General features: G+C 42.0%; 1 protein-coding gene across 2 annotated transcripts in view; it reads left to right on the forward strand.

Moving 5' to 3' along the window:
• LOC144508484 (nuclear factor of activated T-cells, cytoplasmic 2-like) overlaps nt 1-15679 on the forward strand; it is a 133181-nt gene that overhangs the window by 20293 nt on the left and 97209 nt on the right. For both annotated transcript variants that reach the window (XM_078236448.1, XM_078236447.1), the window contains exon 4: nt 8640-8842. In XM_078236448.1, coding sequence (XP_078092574.1) covers nt 8640-8842 — 203 coding nt within the window. The remainder of the gene's footprint in view (nt 1-8639; nt 8843-15679) is intronic.

The raw sequence follows: 15679 nt of genomic DNA on the forward strand, positions 1-15679 counted from the left end.
AACGTGACTGTTTTGCGCCGAATCTGGATGGGAGAACGTGGTGGTAAAGGGGGAAGTGCCGGTAAGGTTGGGTGTGCAGCCCACTAAGTCAATTTAAATGCAAATGCATTTAAATGGCCGTCACAGCCATTTCGGGCGCAGTCCCGATTGCAGCCATTTTCGGGCCTTAGTAAAGGGGGAACCGGCGCGGAGGCAGGCACGGATCACACTACTTGCCTCATGCCCAACTTTACCAATTTTCCGCGCCTGGAAACAGGTGCAACTTGATGGTAAAATCGAGCCCTTTATTATATAAATAAGGACTCAGTAAAAGATACCCAGTGTGTTGATGGGCATGGCATATCAGAAAATGTTGGTTTAAGGAATTATTGTGCCACACCAGTTTCAAGCGACAGACCAACAGGCTGTGGAGATAGTCTGATGCAATCCATATGCCTTCAGTGGTTAGCACTTCTTTCAGTTTAAGTTTATTTATTAGTGTCACAAATAGGCTTACATTAACACTGCAATGAAGTTACTGTGAAAATCCCCTAGTCGCCACACTCTGGCGCCTGTTCGGGTACACTGAGGGAGAATTTAGCATGGCCAATGCACCTAACCAGCACGTCTTTCGGACTTGTGGGAGGAAACCGGAGCACCCGGAGAAAACCCACGCCGATACGGGGAGAAAGTGCAGACTCCTCACAGACAGTGACCCAAGCCGGGAATCGAACCCGGGTTGCTTTGATACTCTGGTGTGTCGGTCCCCCGGCTCGCTAACAAATTTCCCAGAAACCTTTGTGGTTGAGGGATAAAATAGTTGGTAGAAATTTAACTAATAACTTTTATTTCAGGTAAACAGAAATGCGTTCAATGTTTATGATGATCATAGGTGATTAACTTTGTTAAACTGGTAGACGATTTAAATATTGCCAAAACGGGAGTTTCAAAAGATCTAGATGGCATTAAAGCAAAAATATTCGATCTTGATTTAATGCTACATAATTATTAAACCTTTGAATCAAGAACTTACTGTACTTTATTTTCTTATAATTGGAGATGACAGTGCTCACATTGTTTGGCTATTCAACTTAAGAAATTAAAGGACACTGCATCTTTCATCTCACTTACCACATTGCTGCAAAACTCTTTGTGATACAATGTAATTAGTCAAAGCGCTATGCAACATGTGATATTTTAACTGTTCTAAAAACATCATACATCAGCTTCACTTGGTGGGGTGGGGGGGGGGGGGGGAAACAAAATAAATACAGCTCTTCTGCAAATTGTTTGCACCATGCTTTACATTACTCAGGCAGTACTCGATCTGTTACCAATGTTCAGAAACATTGCGGATGCAAAGTTGGGATGGCTAGTGCCTGTTATTTGGGTGCTGATCAGTGACCTAAATGTCATCCTATGTGCGCGCACAAAGTCCAGACCCGAATTGTACCAGACATATCAGGGCAAACAAGAGCTGTCTTTTACACATGACTGAAGCAACTGTTAGTTCATTTGCTTATGGAAATAAAGGACCTTGTGTGACCTTTGTGTCCCTGCTACAACTTAAATTTGCCCACAGCCAGCACCAGTGCTGATTGCCTCTGGAGAAAACCGATCCTAACCACTACAACATTAAAAAAAATCCATTGCATCTGTTCCTAAGATCTCCAAACTCAATTCAGCCTCTGATGGGGCACCATGGTGGCACAGTGGTTAGCACTACTGCCTCATGATGCCAGGGACCTGAGTTCAATTCCTGGCTTGGGTCATTGTCTGTGCGGAGTCTACACGTTCTCCCTGTGTCTGTGTGGGTTTCCTTCGGGTGCTCTGGTTTCCTCCCACAGTCCAAAAGACATGCTGGTTATGTGCATTGGCCATGCTAGATTCTCCCTCAGTGTACCCGAACAGGTGCCGGAGTCTGGCAACTAGAGGATTTTCACAATAACTTCATTGCAGTGTTAATGTAAGCCTAATTGTGACATTAATAAATAAACTTTAAACTTTAACTTTAAAACTCCCAGGTCTGTCCTATCTCCTCTGCCCCCAGCCTGACCTTCTAGACCCTGTACCAGTCCTTGCCACACCCCAACAGTACTCTTGAGGTCTGCAATCTTACTTCTAATGTCTCTAACAGTACTCTTGAGTTCACCTTACTCAACGCCCACTCCAGCACTATCCCTGAGAACTGTGATCTTACTCAACTTCTCAACTGTACTCTCAAGGCCTGTAATCTTCCTGACTGACACCTAACTGAACACTGATCACAAATTCTGACGCCCATTTATTCCTTGTTTAGATCTCCGTGATCCAACACAACCACTTACCTGGAAATTGGAGCACTAACCTTGTGCAGCCTCCGATTGTAGTACTATCATTCTTTTCATTCATTCATGGGGTGTGGGCATCGTTGGCTAGGCCAGCATTCATTGCCCATCCCTAATTGCCCTTGAGAAGGTGGTGGTGAGCTGCCTTCTTGAACCACTGCAGTCCCTGTGGTGTAGGTACACTCATAGTGCTGTTAGGGAGGGAGTGCCAGGATCTTGACCCTGCGACAGTGAAGGAATGGCGATATATTTCTAATTCAGAATCTTGAGTGGCTTGGAAGGGAACTTTCAAGTGGTGGTGTTCCCAGAGGCAGTGTACAGAAAAGTTTAGTTAGGATTTGGAATAAAGGCCTAGTGTTATGATGAAAACAAATTTAACAATAATTTTCCAGAGGAAATTGGATAGATATCTTGAAGGAGGAAAAAATTGCAGGAATATGGCAAAGAGCTTGGGAGTAGGATTAACTGGATTTCTCTTGAAAAAGACCAACACATACTCAATGGGCTAAGTAGCTTCCTTCCATACTGTATTATTCTCTGGTTCTATGGATACAATCATCACCACCAATGGGAAGGCTGGTTACAGTGCGTGGGGATTGTTAAATCGCATAAAAGTGATGTCAGGTCAGGACTCTGACATCCTGCTCAGTTCTGAGTTTGACCTGGATAGGTTTTCAAGCTTGCTGTAGTAACTGTAATTAACCAGATAATTAACTGCTGCTTTTATTCAGACCCCCGGCTTTAAAAACCAGCACACTGATCTCTAGAGCTGTGTGGAATATGCCAGAGTCAAACAGAGACAACATAACACAGAGTGCTTGTTCAATGAAACTGACAGGCTGGGAAGCCTTCAAAGAGTGAAGTTGCCTAGGTGGGGGTCGGGGGAGGGGGGTGCAGGGGCTGGTGTTCACAGCACCTGTACTGAGAAGCTCCCATTGCTTCACAGGTGATTTCCAACTTCCTGGAAGTCAGTTCAACTGTCCTGAACTTAACTAGGCTGCACTTCCCTGCTTCACGACAGCACGTGAGCAGCTTCTGCAGCCCTGCCTTGCAGCTCTGATGGCCAACAAGGTGAACAGCCATATCAACAGCAATGGCACCAGCAGCAGGGGCAACACCGGCAGGAACACTAGATGCCTCCTCCTCAATCACATATCATAGAAAGATGCGGATTAATCCGGGATAGTCAGCACGGATTCGTGAAGGGCAAGTCGTGCCTCACAAATTTGATTGAATATTTTGAGGAGGTAACTAAGTGTGTTGATGAAGGTAGGGCAGTTGATGTCATATACATGGATTGTAGTAAGGCGTTTGATAAGGTCCCCCATGGTCGGCTTATGATGAAACTGAGGAGGTGTGGGATAGAGGGAAAGTTGGCCGATTGGATAGGTAACTGGCTGTCTGATCGAAGACAGAGGGTGGTGGTCGATGGAAAATGTTCGGAGTGGAGGCAGGTTGCTAGCGGAGTGCCGCAGGGATCAGTGCTTGGTCCTCTGCTCTTTGTGATTTTTATTAATGACTTAGAGGAGGGGGCTGAAGGGTGGATCAGTAAATTTGCCAATGACACCAAGATTGGTGGAGTAGTGGATGAGGTGGAGGGCTGTTGTAGGCTGCAAAGAGACATAGATAGGATGCAAAGCTGGGCTGAAAAATGGCAAATGGAGTTTAACCCTGATAAATGTGAGGTGATTCATTTTGGTAGGACTAATTTAAATGTGGATTACAGGGTCAAAGGTAGGGTTCTGAAGACTGTGGAGGAACAGAGAGATCTTGGGGTTCATATCCACAGATCTCTAAAGGTTGCCACTCAAGTGGATAGAGCTGTGAAGAAGGCCTATAGTGTGTTAGCTTTTATTAACAGGGGGTTGGAGTTTAAGAGCCGTGGGGTTATGCTGCAACTGTACAGGACCTTGGTGAGACCACATTTGGAATATTGTGTGCAATTCTGGTCACCTCACTATAAGAAGGATGTGGAAGCGCTAGAAAGAGTGCAGAGGAGATTTACCAGGATGCTGCCTGGTTTGGAGGGTAGGTCTTATGAGGAAAGGTTGAGGGAGCTAGGGCTGTTCTCTCTGGAGCGGAGGAGGCTGAGGGGAGACTTAATAGAGGTTTATAAAATGATGAAGGGGATAGATAGAGTGAGGGTTCAAAGACTATTTCCTTGGGCGGATGGAGCTATTACAAGGGGGCATAACTATAGGGTTCGTGGTGGGAGATACAGGAAGGATATCAGAGGTAGGTTCTTTACACAGAGAGTGGTTGGGGTGTGGAATGGACTGCCTGCAGTGATAGTGGAGTCAGACACTTTAGGAACATTTAAGTGGTTATTGGATAGGCACATGGAGCACACCAGGATGATAGGGAGTGGGATAGCTTGATCTTGGTTTCAGATAAAGCTCGGCACAACATCGTGGGCCGAAGGGCCTGTTCTGTGCTGTACTGTTCTATGTTCTATCATGCCACAAGGCAGAGGGTGCAGACATAGATATTCCATTCTAAAGTGGAGGTTTCAAGGAAACTGTGAATGAAACTGTCATGAAGCTGTCAAAGGAGCTCTCAAGCCATTTAAATCACCAGACTTTTAATAATTTTTTAAAAAACTGTCAGCGGTGTTAAAAAAAATCAGTGCTTGCTATTTCACTCTGTTGGTTGACATAAGCCTGAATGTTATAATTATACAATTAGTGCTGCCTGACTGATTTTACACCATGCAACTGTTAGGGTGGAATACCATTCACAGTTTGTTTGATTTAAAAAGTATTTGATGCAGGACTCTGAATGCAAATGTTTATTGTTATAAGGGTGGTTGGAGGAATTTAAATGTAGTGAATGGGTTTTTAATCAATGAATGTATTTTGTTTACAAAGTGAATCCATCAACTGACATTTAGAACTTTATTTTATTTCCCCTCAGCATAGGTCCTGAGGTCTGCCCATGGGTAGATACTGAGTGAGTTGGAATAGAGGGTATAAAGGCAAAGGGTGGCTGGTGGGGGCATGGGTTGGAATGGGTTGGTACTAAGTTGGAATAGGGGATATAGGTGCCCTTGAGGTTGGTGGAGGGGCACATGTTGGCATGGAGGCTATGAGGGGCCATGGAAGTTGGTGGATGGACATAGATTGCCATAGAATGAGGAGCTCTGAGGGTGGGTGGGGTCTAAGCATGGGGCATTGGGAGTATGTAGGGTGAGAGGGAGAGCTAGAGGGCTTCTCTTTTGCAATTGGGAACGGGGGGGGGGGATCCAGAAATAGCCGCAGATATACCCACAAACTGTTTTCAAAACATGACAGAAAGGCACTTTATCTCCTCCAAAGGCCACCTTACCATTTCCAAAGGTCACCTCATCTCTCCTAAAGTTGTCCCTGGACCTATCCAAAAGTGTACCTGACCTCTTAGGGGTACAATCTCTTTCCAAAGAATGCTGGTAAAATCAGACCCTTTCCTGATAGGTTTAAATTGCATTTTTTGGGCATTTCACTCGCAAAAATTGGATCTAACGAAGGAAAGCTGCATTTTAACATGTGAAGTTGCCTCCGTGACTATGGATGTGTAAAGTGCAACCCACTCCTGTTTTCCTGCACCCTGTAAAAATGGTGGGGGCCAAGTTCAGGCACAGGGCTTCAGGATTCAGGCCGCTGGCACCATTTTTGGGGACCCACTCCACCGCATGAAAATTTTGGCATCCTGTCTTTACATCATCTGTGCTTCTTAACCTTTTAACATGTGCCTCTAAATCTTGTTTTTTTTTCAGTGAAAACAAGGTCAGAATTAATCTAGATACTCTTTGAAAATTCCCCAATAAATAAGTAAGCCTTTGAAGACATAGAACGGTCTCAAAATAGCCTCACCAGTTATCTATAGCAGAATGTAATCGTTTCTTTTCCTCAGTGTTCCCATTCTGTATTTATTTTTAAAACATTTTACCAATTTATTCTGAACTTTATCAACATTTCCTTGATCTCCACTGTAATGACCCAATTTATTCTGTTAAGCCCTGAGGAAAATCAGCTGTTAGGCCCTAAGATGGGGAAAACAAAATACAGCATATGAGTAGGACTTTGACCAATAGTTTCTTTTAAATGTTCTTTCTTGGGATGTGAGCGTTCCCAACTCTAGTTGCCCTTGAGAAGGTGGTGGTGAGCTGCCTTCTTGAAACGCTACAGTAGGTACACCCACAATGCTAAGTAAATGGGAAGTTCCAGATTTTTGGCTCAGTGACAGCGAATGAATGGTGATAAAGTTCTAAGTCTAGAGATCGTGATCTATAGTGTATAGTCAGATCAGTCTTCATTATTGTTAAAAGAAGGGATATTTGCTTTGCAAATATATATGAGCATCTCGGCAAAATCTGAGTTGTATTCACTGAAAATGCTGCAGGCTTTTTATGTTTCCATTTGGGCTGTCCACATTTACTACCTGCAGATTTTCAGTTTGGTAACAATTGGGTGTAGCAAACAGCTGTTCTCATAACAATAATCGTCGCTGTTCACTTGCATCAAAGATGAATTGAGAACCCTCAGGAAGATTACATAGAACAATGTTGCACGTCTAACATCATTGGAATGGTTCCTAGGTTCTATTTTTCTAACCAAGCTAGTGTAGGCTAACACGTGGGATCAATGTCAGCTAAAAATGGAAGTACTGTCCTGAAAGCACTCTTTGCCTTCTTTATGTTTTCACAATTAACAGCACAAATTGGAATACCTGATTGTATGCTCCCCTTAATTTTCCAGCCATTAATGGTGTGATACACATTACCAGTGGGCAAGGTTTGACACCAACAGCATGGACTTAAAAATTACGCCCATATTTACCTTGATAATTTCATGTATAGCTGAACACTACAAAGTTGCGATATTCATCTTGTATAATGACAACATTGAGTGGCATCTGTCAGCAAAGTAAACAAAACTTAAAATCCCACTATCGTAGTTTGAGAATTTTAATTGAGTTTTTCAAAACAGAAGTATACGGAAATGAAAAGTTACTATCCACAAATGTGGCCATGAAGCTGTCGGATTTTCATATGAATCTGACTGGTTCAATGAAGTCATTCAGGGAAGGAAACTCGCTGCTCTTACCCAGTCTGGCCTACTTATGACCTCAGTTCCACTGCAGTGTGGTTGAATCTTAACAGCTTTCTGAAGTGGCCTAGCAAGCCACTGCAACTAATAAAAACCCATCAGCCCCAGCAGACTCAGGGCAATTTAGGATGGACAGTAAGACCAGCACATCAGCAAATGACCATATTGTGAGAATGGATTAATGGGAAGAAAACTACTGAATAAATGGCAGATTCTGAGTATATTAGACATTGCGTCAATAATAGGTTAAATCAGAACAGGTGAGTTGGAAAAAGAAACGACTTAATAGAAATGGTTACAATTTGCCACAAATTGTTGTTTAAAAGAGGTCCCTAAATTATTTTAAAAGGACGTTAGGAATAGCTTAAGGGACAAGCAACAGAGTGGATTATATTTTGTGGCTCATGAGAATGAACTCATTAATGTCAATGGCCTGTTGCTGTGCTGTAACATCCTATGATACTATGGTGCTGATAGAGGAAATGCGCAGGGAAAACTCAACTGTTGTTTCAGATTTAAGCAGATGCTCTGGAGCTGAGCCTTACATTGTTTTTATATTTTCGTCTTCATGCCTGTTAAAATTTGAAACGCCAGAAGATTTGGCCATCTGGATTGCAGCTGAACTCCTGAGTGTTCAAAGTTTGAATTTGAGCCCCGTGCCCTCGAGCTACCTAAATAAATTGAGATGACATGTGAAAACAAATCAGGATATTTGCCCATATTTGCTGTAACCTAAAAGGATATTGAAAAGTGTTTATTTTGTTGACTGATGCCCTGCTATTTATCAGTATTCTGCCTGTGGTGGGGTGTATCTGAAAGCAATTTCCAATTGAGATTAGTGGGTATCAGAGTGTAAAACGTAAAACAACATTCAGTGCCTTTAGTGTGAAGGTGGCCGCGGCTTTTGAAAGAGCTGCAAGTTTTGGCAGTGACCCCCGTTAATAAAAATGCATACTGAAGCTTTTAAGGACATTTTATTAAATACACCACATTCGTAATTTAAGGAGGCTATGACATGCAAGAACATGGTGTGCACATTCTGTTTATGATGGCATTTGAATGAAGACTATATAAGCTCATTGAGAAAGCCCCTGTTGTTTTAAAAGCAATAACAACCATAACAGTGCTTATTAGGCTATGATTCAAAGATGTTGTAGCCTATGTTTACCTATATGTGAAGCATCCTAAAAGGATTTAATGTAAGCCTTGTTTTGCAAACTTTCATATAAGTTGTCTTGTCTTTTGCCAGCTCCATGGGTACATGGAAAACAAGCCCTTAAACCTGCACATATTTATTGGAACAGCAGACGAACGGCTACTGAGACCACATGCCTTCTATCAAGTCCATCGCATCACTGGCAAAACAGTGTCAACCACCAGCTATGAGAAAATCTGTGGAAATACCAAGGTCTTAGAAATCCCACTTCTGCCAGAGAACAACATGAAAGCAATGTAAGACTATTATTTTATTTATATTTTATCCAGTAATTATTCATAAAGGTGAATAATGGCCTGCTACTGTTGTAGTGAGCACAATGCCTTTATATTTGACGTGAATCCAGCAGAGACTGATAAAATGAAAGCCTCTTGTCTGCAGTAAAGATCCTACATGGGCCATATCTGTCGGTCTCAACCCAGTTTTTTTGCACTACGTTGAATGAATTTGTACACACATATGGGTCATCATCCCTGTTCCCTACATTAACAAAGCTGTTAACTTGTTTGATCTATTAATGATTGTGTTTCACCCTGTTTTATTAAAAACAGTGCACTTCTGATACTGCACTACTGATCTGCCATTTAACCTGAACGAATAAATTTCGCGCTGATGCAGTAAGGAGATATTTTTCTGAGATTAGGATTGTGGTGAATTGTGCATAATGCAAGGTCTTTACTTTATATATGGTCCATGCTATGCCTGACCTGGTGGCACTCAGTGCGATTTTCAATACTGAAAATACTTCGTTCCTCTTTACTGACGCCTTCTTCCTTATTAAGAACATGAATTCACCAAAAATATATGTCACAGAATCACAGAATTTTTACAGCCTAGAAGGAGGCCATTTGGCCCATCGTGTCTGCACTGGCTCTCCAAATGAGCATTAAGGCTTGGCGCCATTCCCCTGCCTTTTCTCCACACACCCCCTGCACATTGTCCACCTCTGAACGTCAATTTTTCACTCTATGGCAATTGCAACATATTTGTATGGAAATTGTAGTGAAAATGCAGCACTAACATTGGCCCAGGCCTAACTTTTACTGCATTTTGTTTGGATTTGTTCTCATTCTCAAAAGTCCGCACTGCAAGCTTAGGTTTTTGAGAGACATGCATCCACACACATGATTAAAAACTTAAAGGGAAATAATTAAACTCATCAGTCATCAGTAAATGGATAATGCCGAAATTACTCAGGTTGAACCTCTCAGCACTGTGGCATTATTGGTAGATTGGAACCTTGCGACCAGCTTGGGCTCCAAGCAAATTTTCTGTTTAACCTGAAAGTAAAACAACATTTCTGACCTCCTGCCAAAATGTTAAGAGGAGCCAAGTTCATCTTCCTTGCATTATTGAAGTCTTGACTCATGCAGACCGTCCACCATCTCAACACGTAAAGACCCTCCTTAAAACCCTCTTTGTTTTACCGAGCTTTTGGCCACACTTCCTGGTAGCTGTTTGTTCGGGTCAGCATCTGGTATTTTTAATGATATTTCTGTGAAACACTTTGGGTGGGATTTTCCGGCCATACTTGCCCCAAAACCGGAAAATCCCACCCAAGGTCAACGGACCTTTGCATGGTCTGCCCCCGGCCTCCCCACCTTGCCCAATATGATTCCCATGGTGGGCAGGACAGGATGGGAAAATTCCCCTATTTGAGACATTTCGCCTATGTTAAGGTGTTATATAAATGCAATCGTTTTTGGTTTCTCCATTCATTTTTCATGTTAAGTAAATACTGAAGGAAATTTGTGGTGTTAGTTGAATTGTTTTCTTCTGAGACATGTAGAAAATGGAAAGGCCTTTACTCTTACCATTATAGTCATTGGCACTGTGCCAGAATATAGACTTAATGGCCTAAATTGTATGTTTCAGAAATACTTCAGAAATACGCACCCATTCAAGTACTTGTTAGATGTAAAGTTGTCTGGAACTCTGCCTGTCACTGTTAAAAGTGAAAAATGACTATTATTGACGCTATCCTTAATTGCTGGTCACACATAAAGGTGTTGTACAGTTTTCATCTTGGTTCCCTACTCTTCCATTCTTTAGGTTACATATAGTCCCAAGGACTAACATGTAAACATTTAGTTGATAATGGGGAAACTTTTGTAATGGGACAACTCACACACTAAATGTTTTCTACTGCCTCTCCTGCATGGAGCAATCCAAGTACAAATTCAGCTTGTAACAGCTGAAGAGTACATTTTGTTGGAAATATTTCGAGGTACTGTTTTAATAAAATTACAGACCCCTGTTTTCTCCACATTGAAGGTTATGCAAATCACGAGTGTTTACCTTAAGCTATGAAGCAGCAATTTGTAATCTGCCATTTCCTGCTTGCCTGCTTCTAGTTGTGGATGCTGAACTTGGAGTAGTTTCAGCTCTTGGGGTCAAAGAACCAGCACTGAACTGCCCTGCACAGCACAGAAGATGCTTTGTGGAGTAGACTGAGGAATACTGATACATTCTTTCCTGAACTGCTCAGTTATGTCCTTTGGCAGGTCCACTCCGGAATGACTTATAGAGATGTCCACAAGTTTGATCATTCGAAGAGTGAGAATCAGAAGTGAGAGTCGGAATACAGGCAAACATTGGATAAAGAGTGAAAAGCTGACCAGCTTTCTTGTCCTGTACACACCATAATTTTAGTTGATTAAACATCAGCAGTATCCATTCACAAATTAGAGTTCATAAATCTTAGGTCTTGCCAAATACACTTAAACTTCTTGGTTCAAGTAACTGCTGGGTTCCAATGGAAAGAATGCACAGTCCCTATTTGTCAAATAGAAGCTCTGCTTCTGTGGATTTCCCATTTCTTTGTTTCCGAGGCTGTTGAGAAAAGTGGTGGGTTTTTGCACATGGCAGGTGTTGAGTCGACCGAGAGAGAGATTCTCTATTTTTATTGCATATAAAGGAATTTTCTGTTTTTGGGTGCCCAAGTTGTGCTTTTTAACGTGAAAAAAGCATGGGACTTTGAATTGGCGGCAACTGGCTTTTCATGTCCTTCCCACCCAGCAACTTGACCCTGTTCCTCTGACACTATGTGGTTTACGATAGACATGCTACTGCATCTGTCACAGAACCTGACCTTGATGAATTGTGTAAGCTGGCCAGATCAGGCACATTAATAGTACACAGCCTGATGTTTCAAAACTAAATTGAAACAAATTAGAGTCATGTTTATAAGAAAGATTTCACATGAGGGAAGGGAATAGTTATTTTTGGGGAATGAATTTGCGAGATTCTTTACAATCTGATTTGCTTTGCATTCTCCCATCTGCAAATCACTGGCTGGTAAATAGAACCTGTTTGTATTTGACACTCGTTCTGTACAAAGAATGTTTTCAGTCAGGGTAACAGGCAACAGCTGGAAAAGACAATAATCTCTTTTGTTGGCATTTGGCAGTATTCTGTGATGATCAAAAATAGTCACGTTGCTCAAAGTAAGGACATAAGGTTAGGCGACGGAAAATAATACTTGTTTTTTTGAGGATTGGCAGGAGCAGGTTAGAATGGAGCAGAACATTGCACCTCTTCATTTCCTAGCAGAGTTGGTGAGCATTTTGTCTTAATGGGTAAAATGGAATGCTTTCCATTCACCCTTAGACAGGGAAACCTGGCGCAGAGGAATGCATACTGGGGTTGGGGGTGGCCAAACTGGCCAAGCTTTACAATCTGATTCTGGATCAATACTGCCAATCTCCACCACACAATGCCACCTTCACGGCGGCTAATTGTAACTCCAGTTGCAATCACCAGGAAAGAGCTTTCTGTCTATTAAAATTGAAATGCTTAAAGAGATAGAATGGTAGAGTTTGCAGAGTCCACTAATTTAAATTAACTTCACATCGAACTGAAAGGAGGTCTTGGAGAGCCCTCTTGATAGTGTATAAACATGCTAGTGCAAGCCAAGTAATTCTCTGTGTGGCGTTAATCCAAGTGATGGGTAGTTTCAAAACACTTCTCCCCAGAGATGAGCTGTAATGTTATAAACACCCTGAGACTGCCTGCTTGATTAAATCTTCAGCTCTGACTCTTATCTCCAGTTAGCTGATGTGTGAAGTTTCATGTTCGTACAATGAGATAGGAAATTTGATAAAGGTTTTCAGTACCATACTTTCCAGTGGAAAACGGAGACTAGAAACAGCTTCTATTAACAAATAATTATGAGCAGTTTATTTTCAGTTTCTCCCCATCTCTTCTGCAAATGCTGGTAATTGCTGTGCTTTGATTCTGCTGGCTTCAGCAGTCCTTTTGGTATCACACAACAATGCCTGGACAGAAAGGAGGCTAATTTTAACCTGTTTTAGCAGATAGGATTACATATGATATGCAATTTAGAAACACACCATTTGGCTCAACCATACTATGCCGTTATATATGCCCCATTCGCGCATACTCCCATCTTTTCTCATTTATAGCTATCATAATTATAAATTCCCTTCTCCTTCATATGCCTGTTCAATTTCTCCTTAAATGCCTCTGTACTGTTTGGGTCAACCTCTCCCTGTGGCAGTGTGCACCCCATTCTCACAACTATTTGGTAAAGAAGTTTCATCTGAAATCCCTACTGGATTTCTTGGTGACTATCTTATATTGACGGTCTTTAATTATGCTGCTCCCCACAAGAGGAAACATTCTCTCTGTATCCACTCCATTGAAACCTTTCATAATTTTATAAATCCTTATTAGGTTGCCTCTCAGCCTTCTTATCTCAAGTGAAATAAAACTGGCCTGTCAATCCTTCCCTGATCTCAATAACCATGCAATGTAACATCCTTGTCAATACACTCTGTAGTCTCTTCAGTGCTTTTATATACTTTTTATAATAAGGTTAACAAGACTTGCATGCAATACTCTAAGGCCCAGATTTTCACTCCTGAGGTGAGTACCATGAGTCAGGAAATTTCTTGGTTCACTGCACCCGCTTCAGGAGAAACTCCACCAAATGGCGCAACCTTCATTCTGGTGGGAGTTGGGTGGAGGGAGAAAGTGGGTGGAGGAGGATAGGTGCAGGATAGCACCAGGCCTGCGAACCATGAATTCAAATTGGAGGTGGCCACATGAGCTGCTGAATGCTGAGCCAGGCTGGTTAGAAGGTCCCCCTCTATTCTCTGGAACTTCACTTTAGTTGGTTTGTTACATTTTAGGCTCTCGGACCTTCATCCCCACACCCACCCGCCATTCCACATTTTGCCCCCCCCACCAACCCCATGGCTCCTTACAACCCCCATGCCAACTTAATGCCAACTCATGCCAATCTACCCATCACCATTGACCCTTCCATCCTCTATGCCAACTCACCCAGTATCCACCATGGGTAGACTTTGGGGGCTATATTGAGATGAAATAAAATAAAGGTGCAAATATCTACTGCAGCCTTCACTATATTTAAAAAATCACTTTCATTTATGAAAATCTATTCAAAACTTTTGAATCTCGCCAAGTATTTGATCCCTTATAATACAAGCTTTAAATGAGGTCCAACTAAGGCTCTAGACAGGCTTAGCTTCCTACTTTTCAATTCTATCCCTTCAGAACTAATGCTTGGTGCTTGGTTTGCTTTTATATGATTGCCTTGCTAATCTTTGGCGTAACTTGCAGTGATTGGCACATTTGTACTTCAATAACCTTTTGTCCTCTACCTCACCTAGACTCACACCTTCCATGTAATAACTGACCTCCTTATTCTTCCTTCCAAAATGTATTACCTCCCATTTATCTGGGTTGAACTTCATTTCCCAATTATTTGCCCATTATATAAGTTTATTCATGTACTCCTGTGGCTTATTGCAGTCCTCCTTAGTATTGACTAATCACCCTCCACTCCTCCTGTGTCCCTGCCCTCTCAAAACGAGGCACCACTCGCAAATTTAGCAATTGTATTTTTGATTCCAAAGTCCAAATCGATAATGTAAATTGTGAACAGCAGCGGGTTCCAGCACTTATCCTTAGGAAACCCATGGGATTGAGTGAAAATGCTGATTTTGCACAGCCCACAGTTTTATTTTCCATTGATTTTAAACAACGCCTCCCAAGTGCCAACAAACAGTTTGAGTGCTAAGTGCGCTGCTCGTGACCTCTAATTTCATTTGCCGCAAGATCCATGCATGATGTGGAGATGCCGGCGTTGGACTGGGGTGGGCGCAGTAGGAAGTCTCACAACACCAGGTTAAAGTCCAACCGGTTTATTTGGAATCACAAGCTTTTGGAGCGCAGCTCCTTCATCAGGTGAGTTATTCACCTCACACTCACCTGATGAAGGAGGTGGGCTCCGAAAGCTTGTGATTCCAAATAAACCTGTTGGACTTTTATAAGATCCATGCAGACACACATTTGCCTCATTTTCTTTCCTCTTCCCTTCTCTTCAGTTTGGAGAAACTTAGATCAACTAATCCAGCAACTCAGAATTGACCCTGCAACTTTTCCCTCTACGTTTTAGTGCTGGCTTGGGTAGTGTCTTTAAAAACCAAATTAATTAATTACGATTTATTTTAACATCATCTTGTTTTAACAGTGTGACTTGATGATCTCACTGAGAAACTGGCTTAGAGGCCACGCTGTGTGTGAGGGGGGGAGGGGGGGCGGTGCTGAATTAACATACACAGTTGTAATGGAAATCCCCAGATGAATGACAATCTCAACTGATGTTGATTCAGTTGCATCAGGCTGTTGGACTCTGAAACACCCGTCTCTTTCCCCTTGCTTGGCTCAAATTGGTTTAAATTGAAATATTTCAACACTCTTCCCAAATAAACAGCAATATGAAAATAATAACTGCTTACAGGATGTTAATAATTTACCTGAATTGTTTTAACCGTTCGGGGGGGAGAATAAAAGTACAGATAGCGAGGCTTCTTCTTCAACCCGCTGCTAATAATTATTTATTGTTGAGCAGAAGATTCTGCTTTTTCCATCGCATGTGGATTATTCTAACAGAGAAAGACTAAATATTTGGGAAGAAATAAAGAACTTTTGGCTTGAAGCCACTGTAATTGTTTGTAATATTAAAATTAAAACTGTCACCCTTTTGTGGAAAGCACTTTGGTATCATGAAGAATCTCCCCATT

Source organism: Mustelus asterias, chromosome 20 (genome assembly GCF_964213995.1).
Source record: "Mustelus asterias chromosome 20, sMusAst1.hap1.1, whole genome shotgun sequence".
NCBI classification, from domain to species: domain Eukaryota; kingdom Metazoa; phylum Chordata; class Chondrichthyes; order Carcharhiniformes; family Triakidae; genus Mustelus; species Mustelus asterias.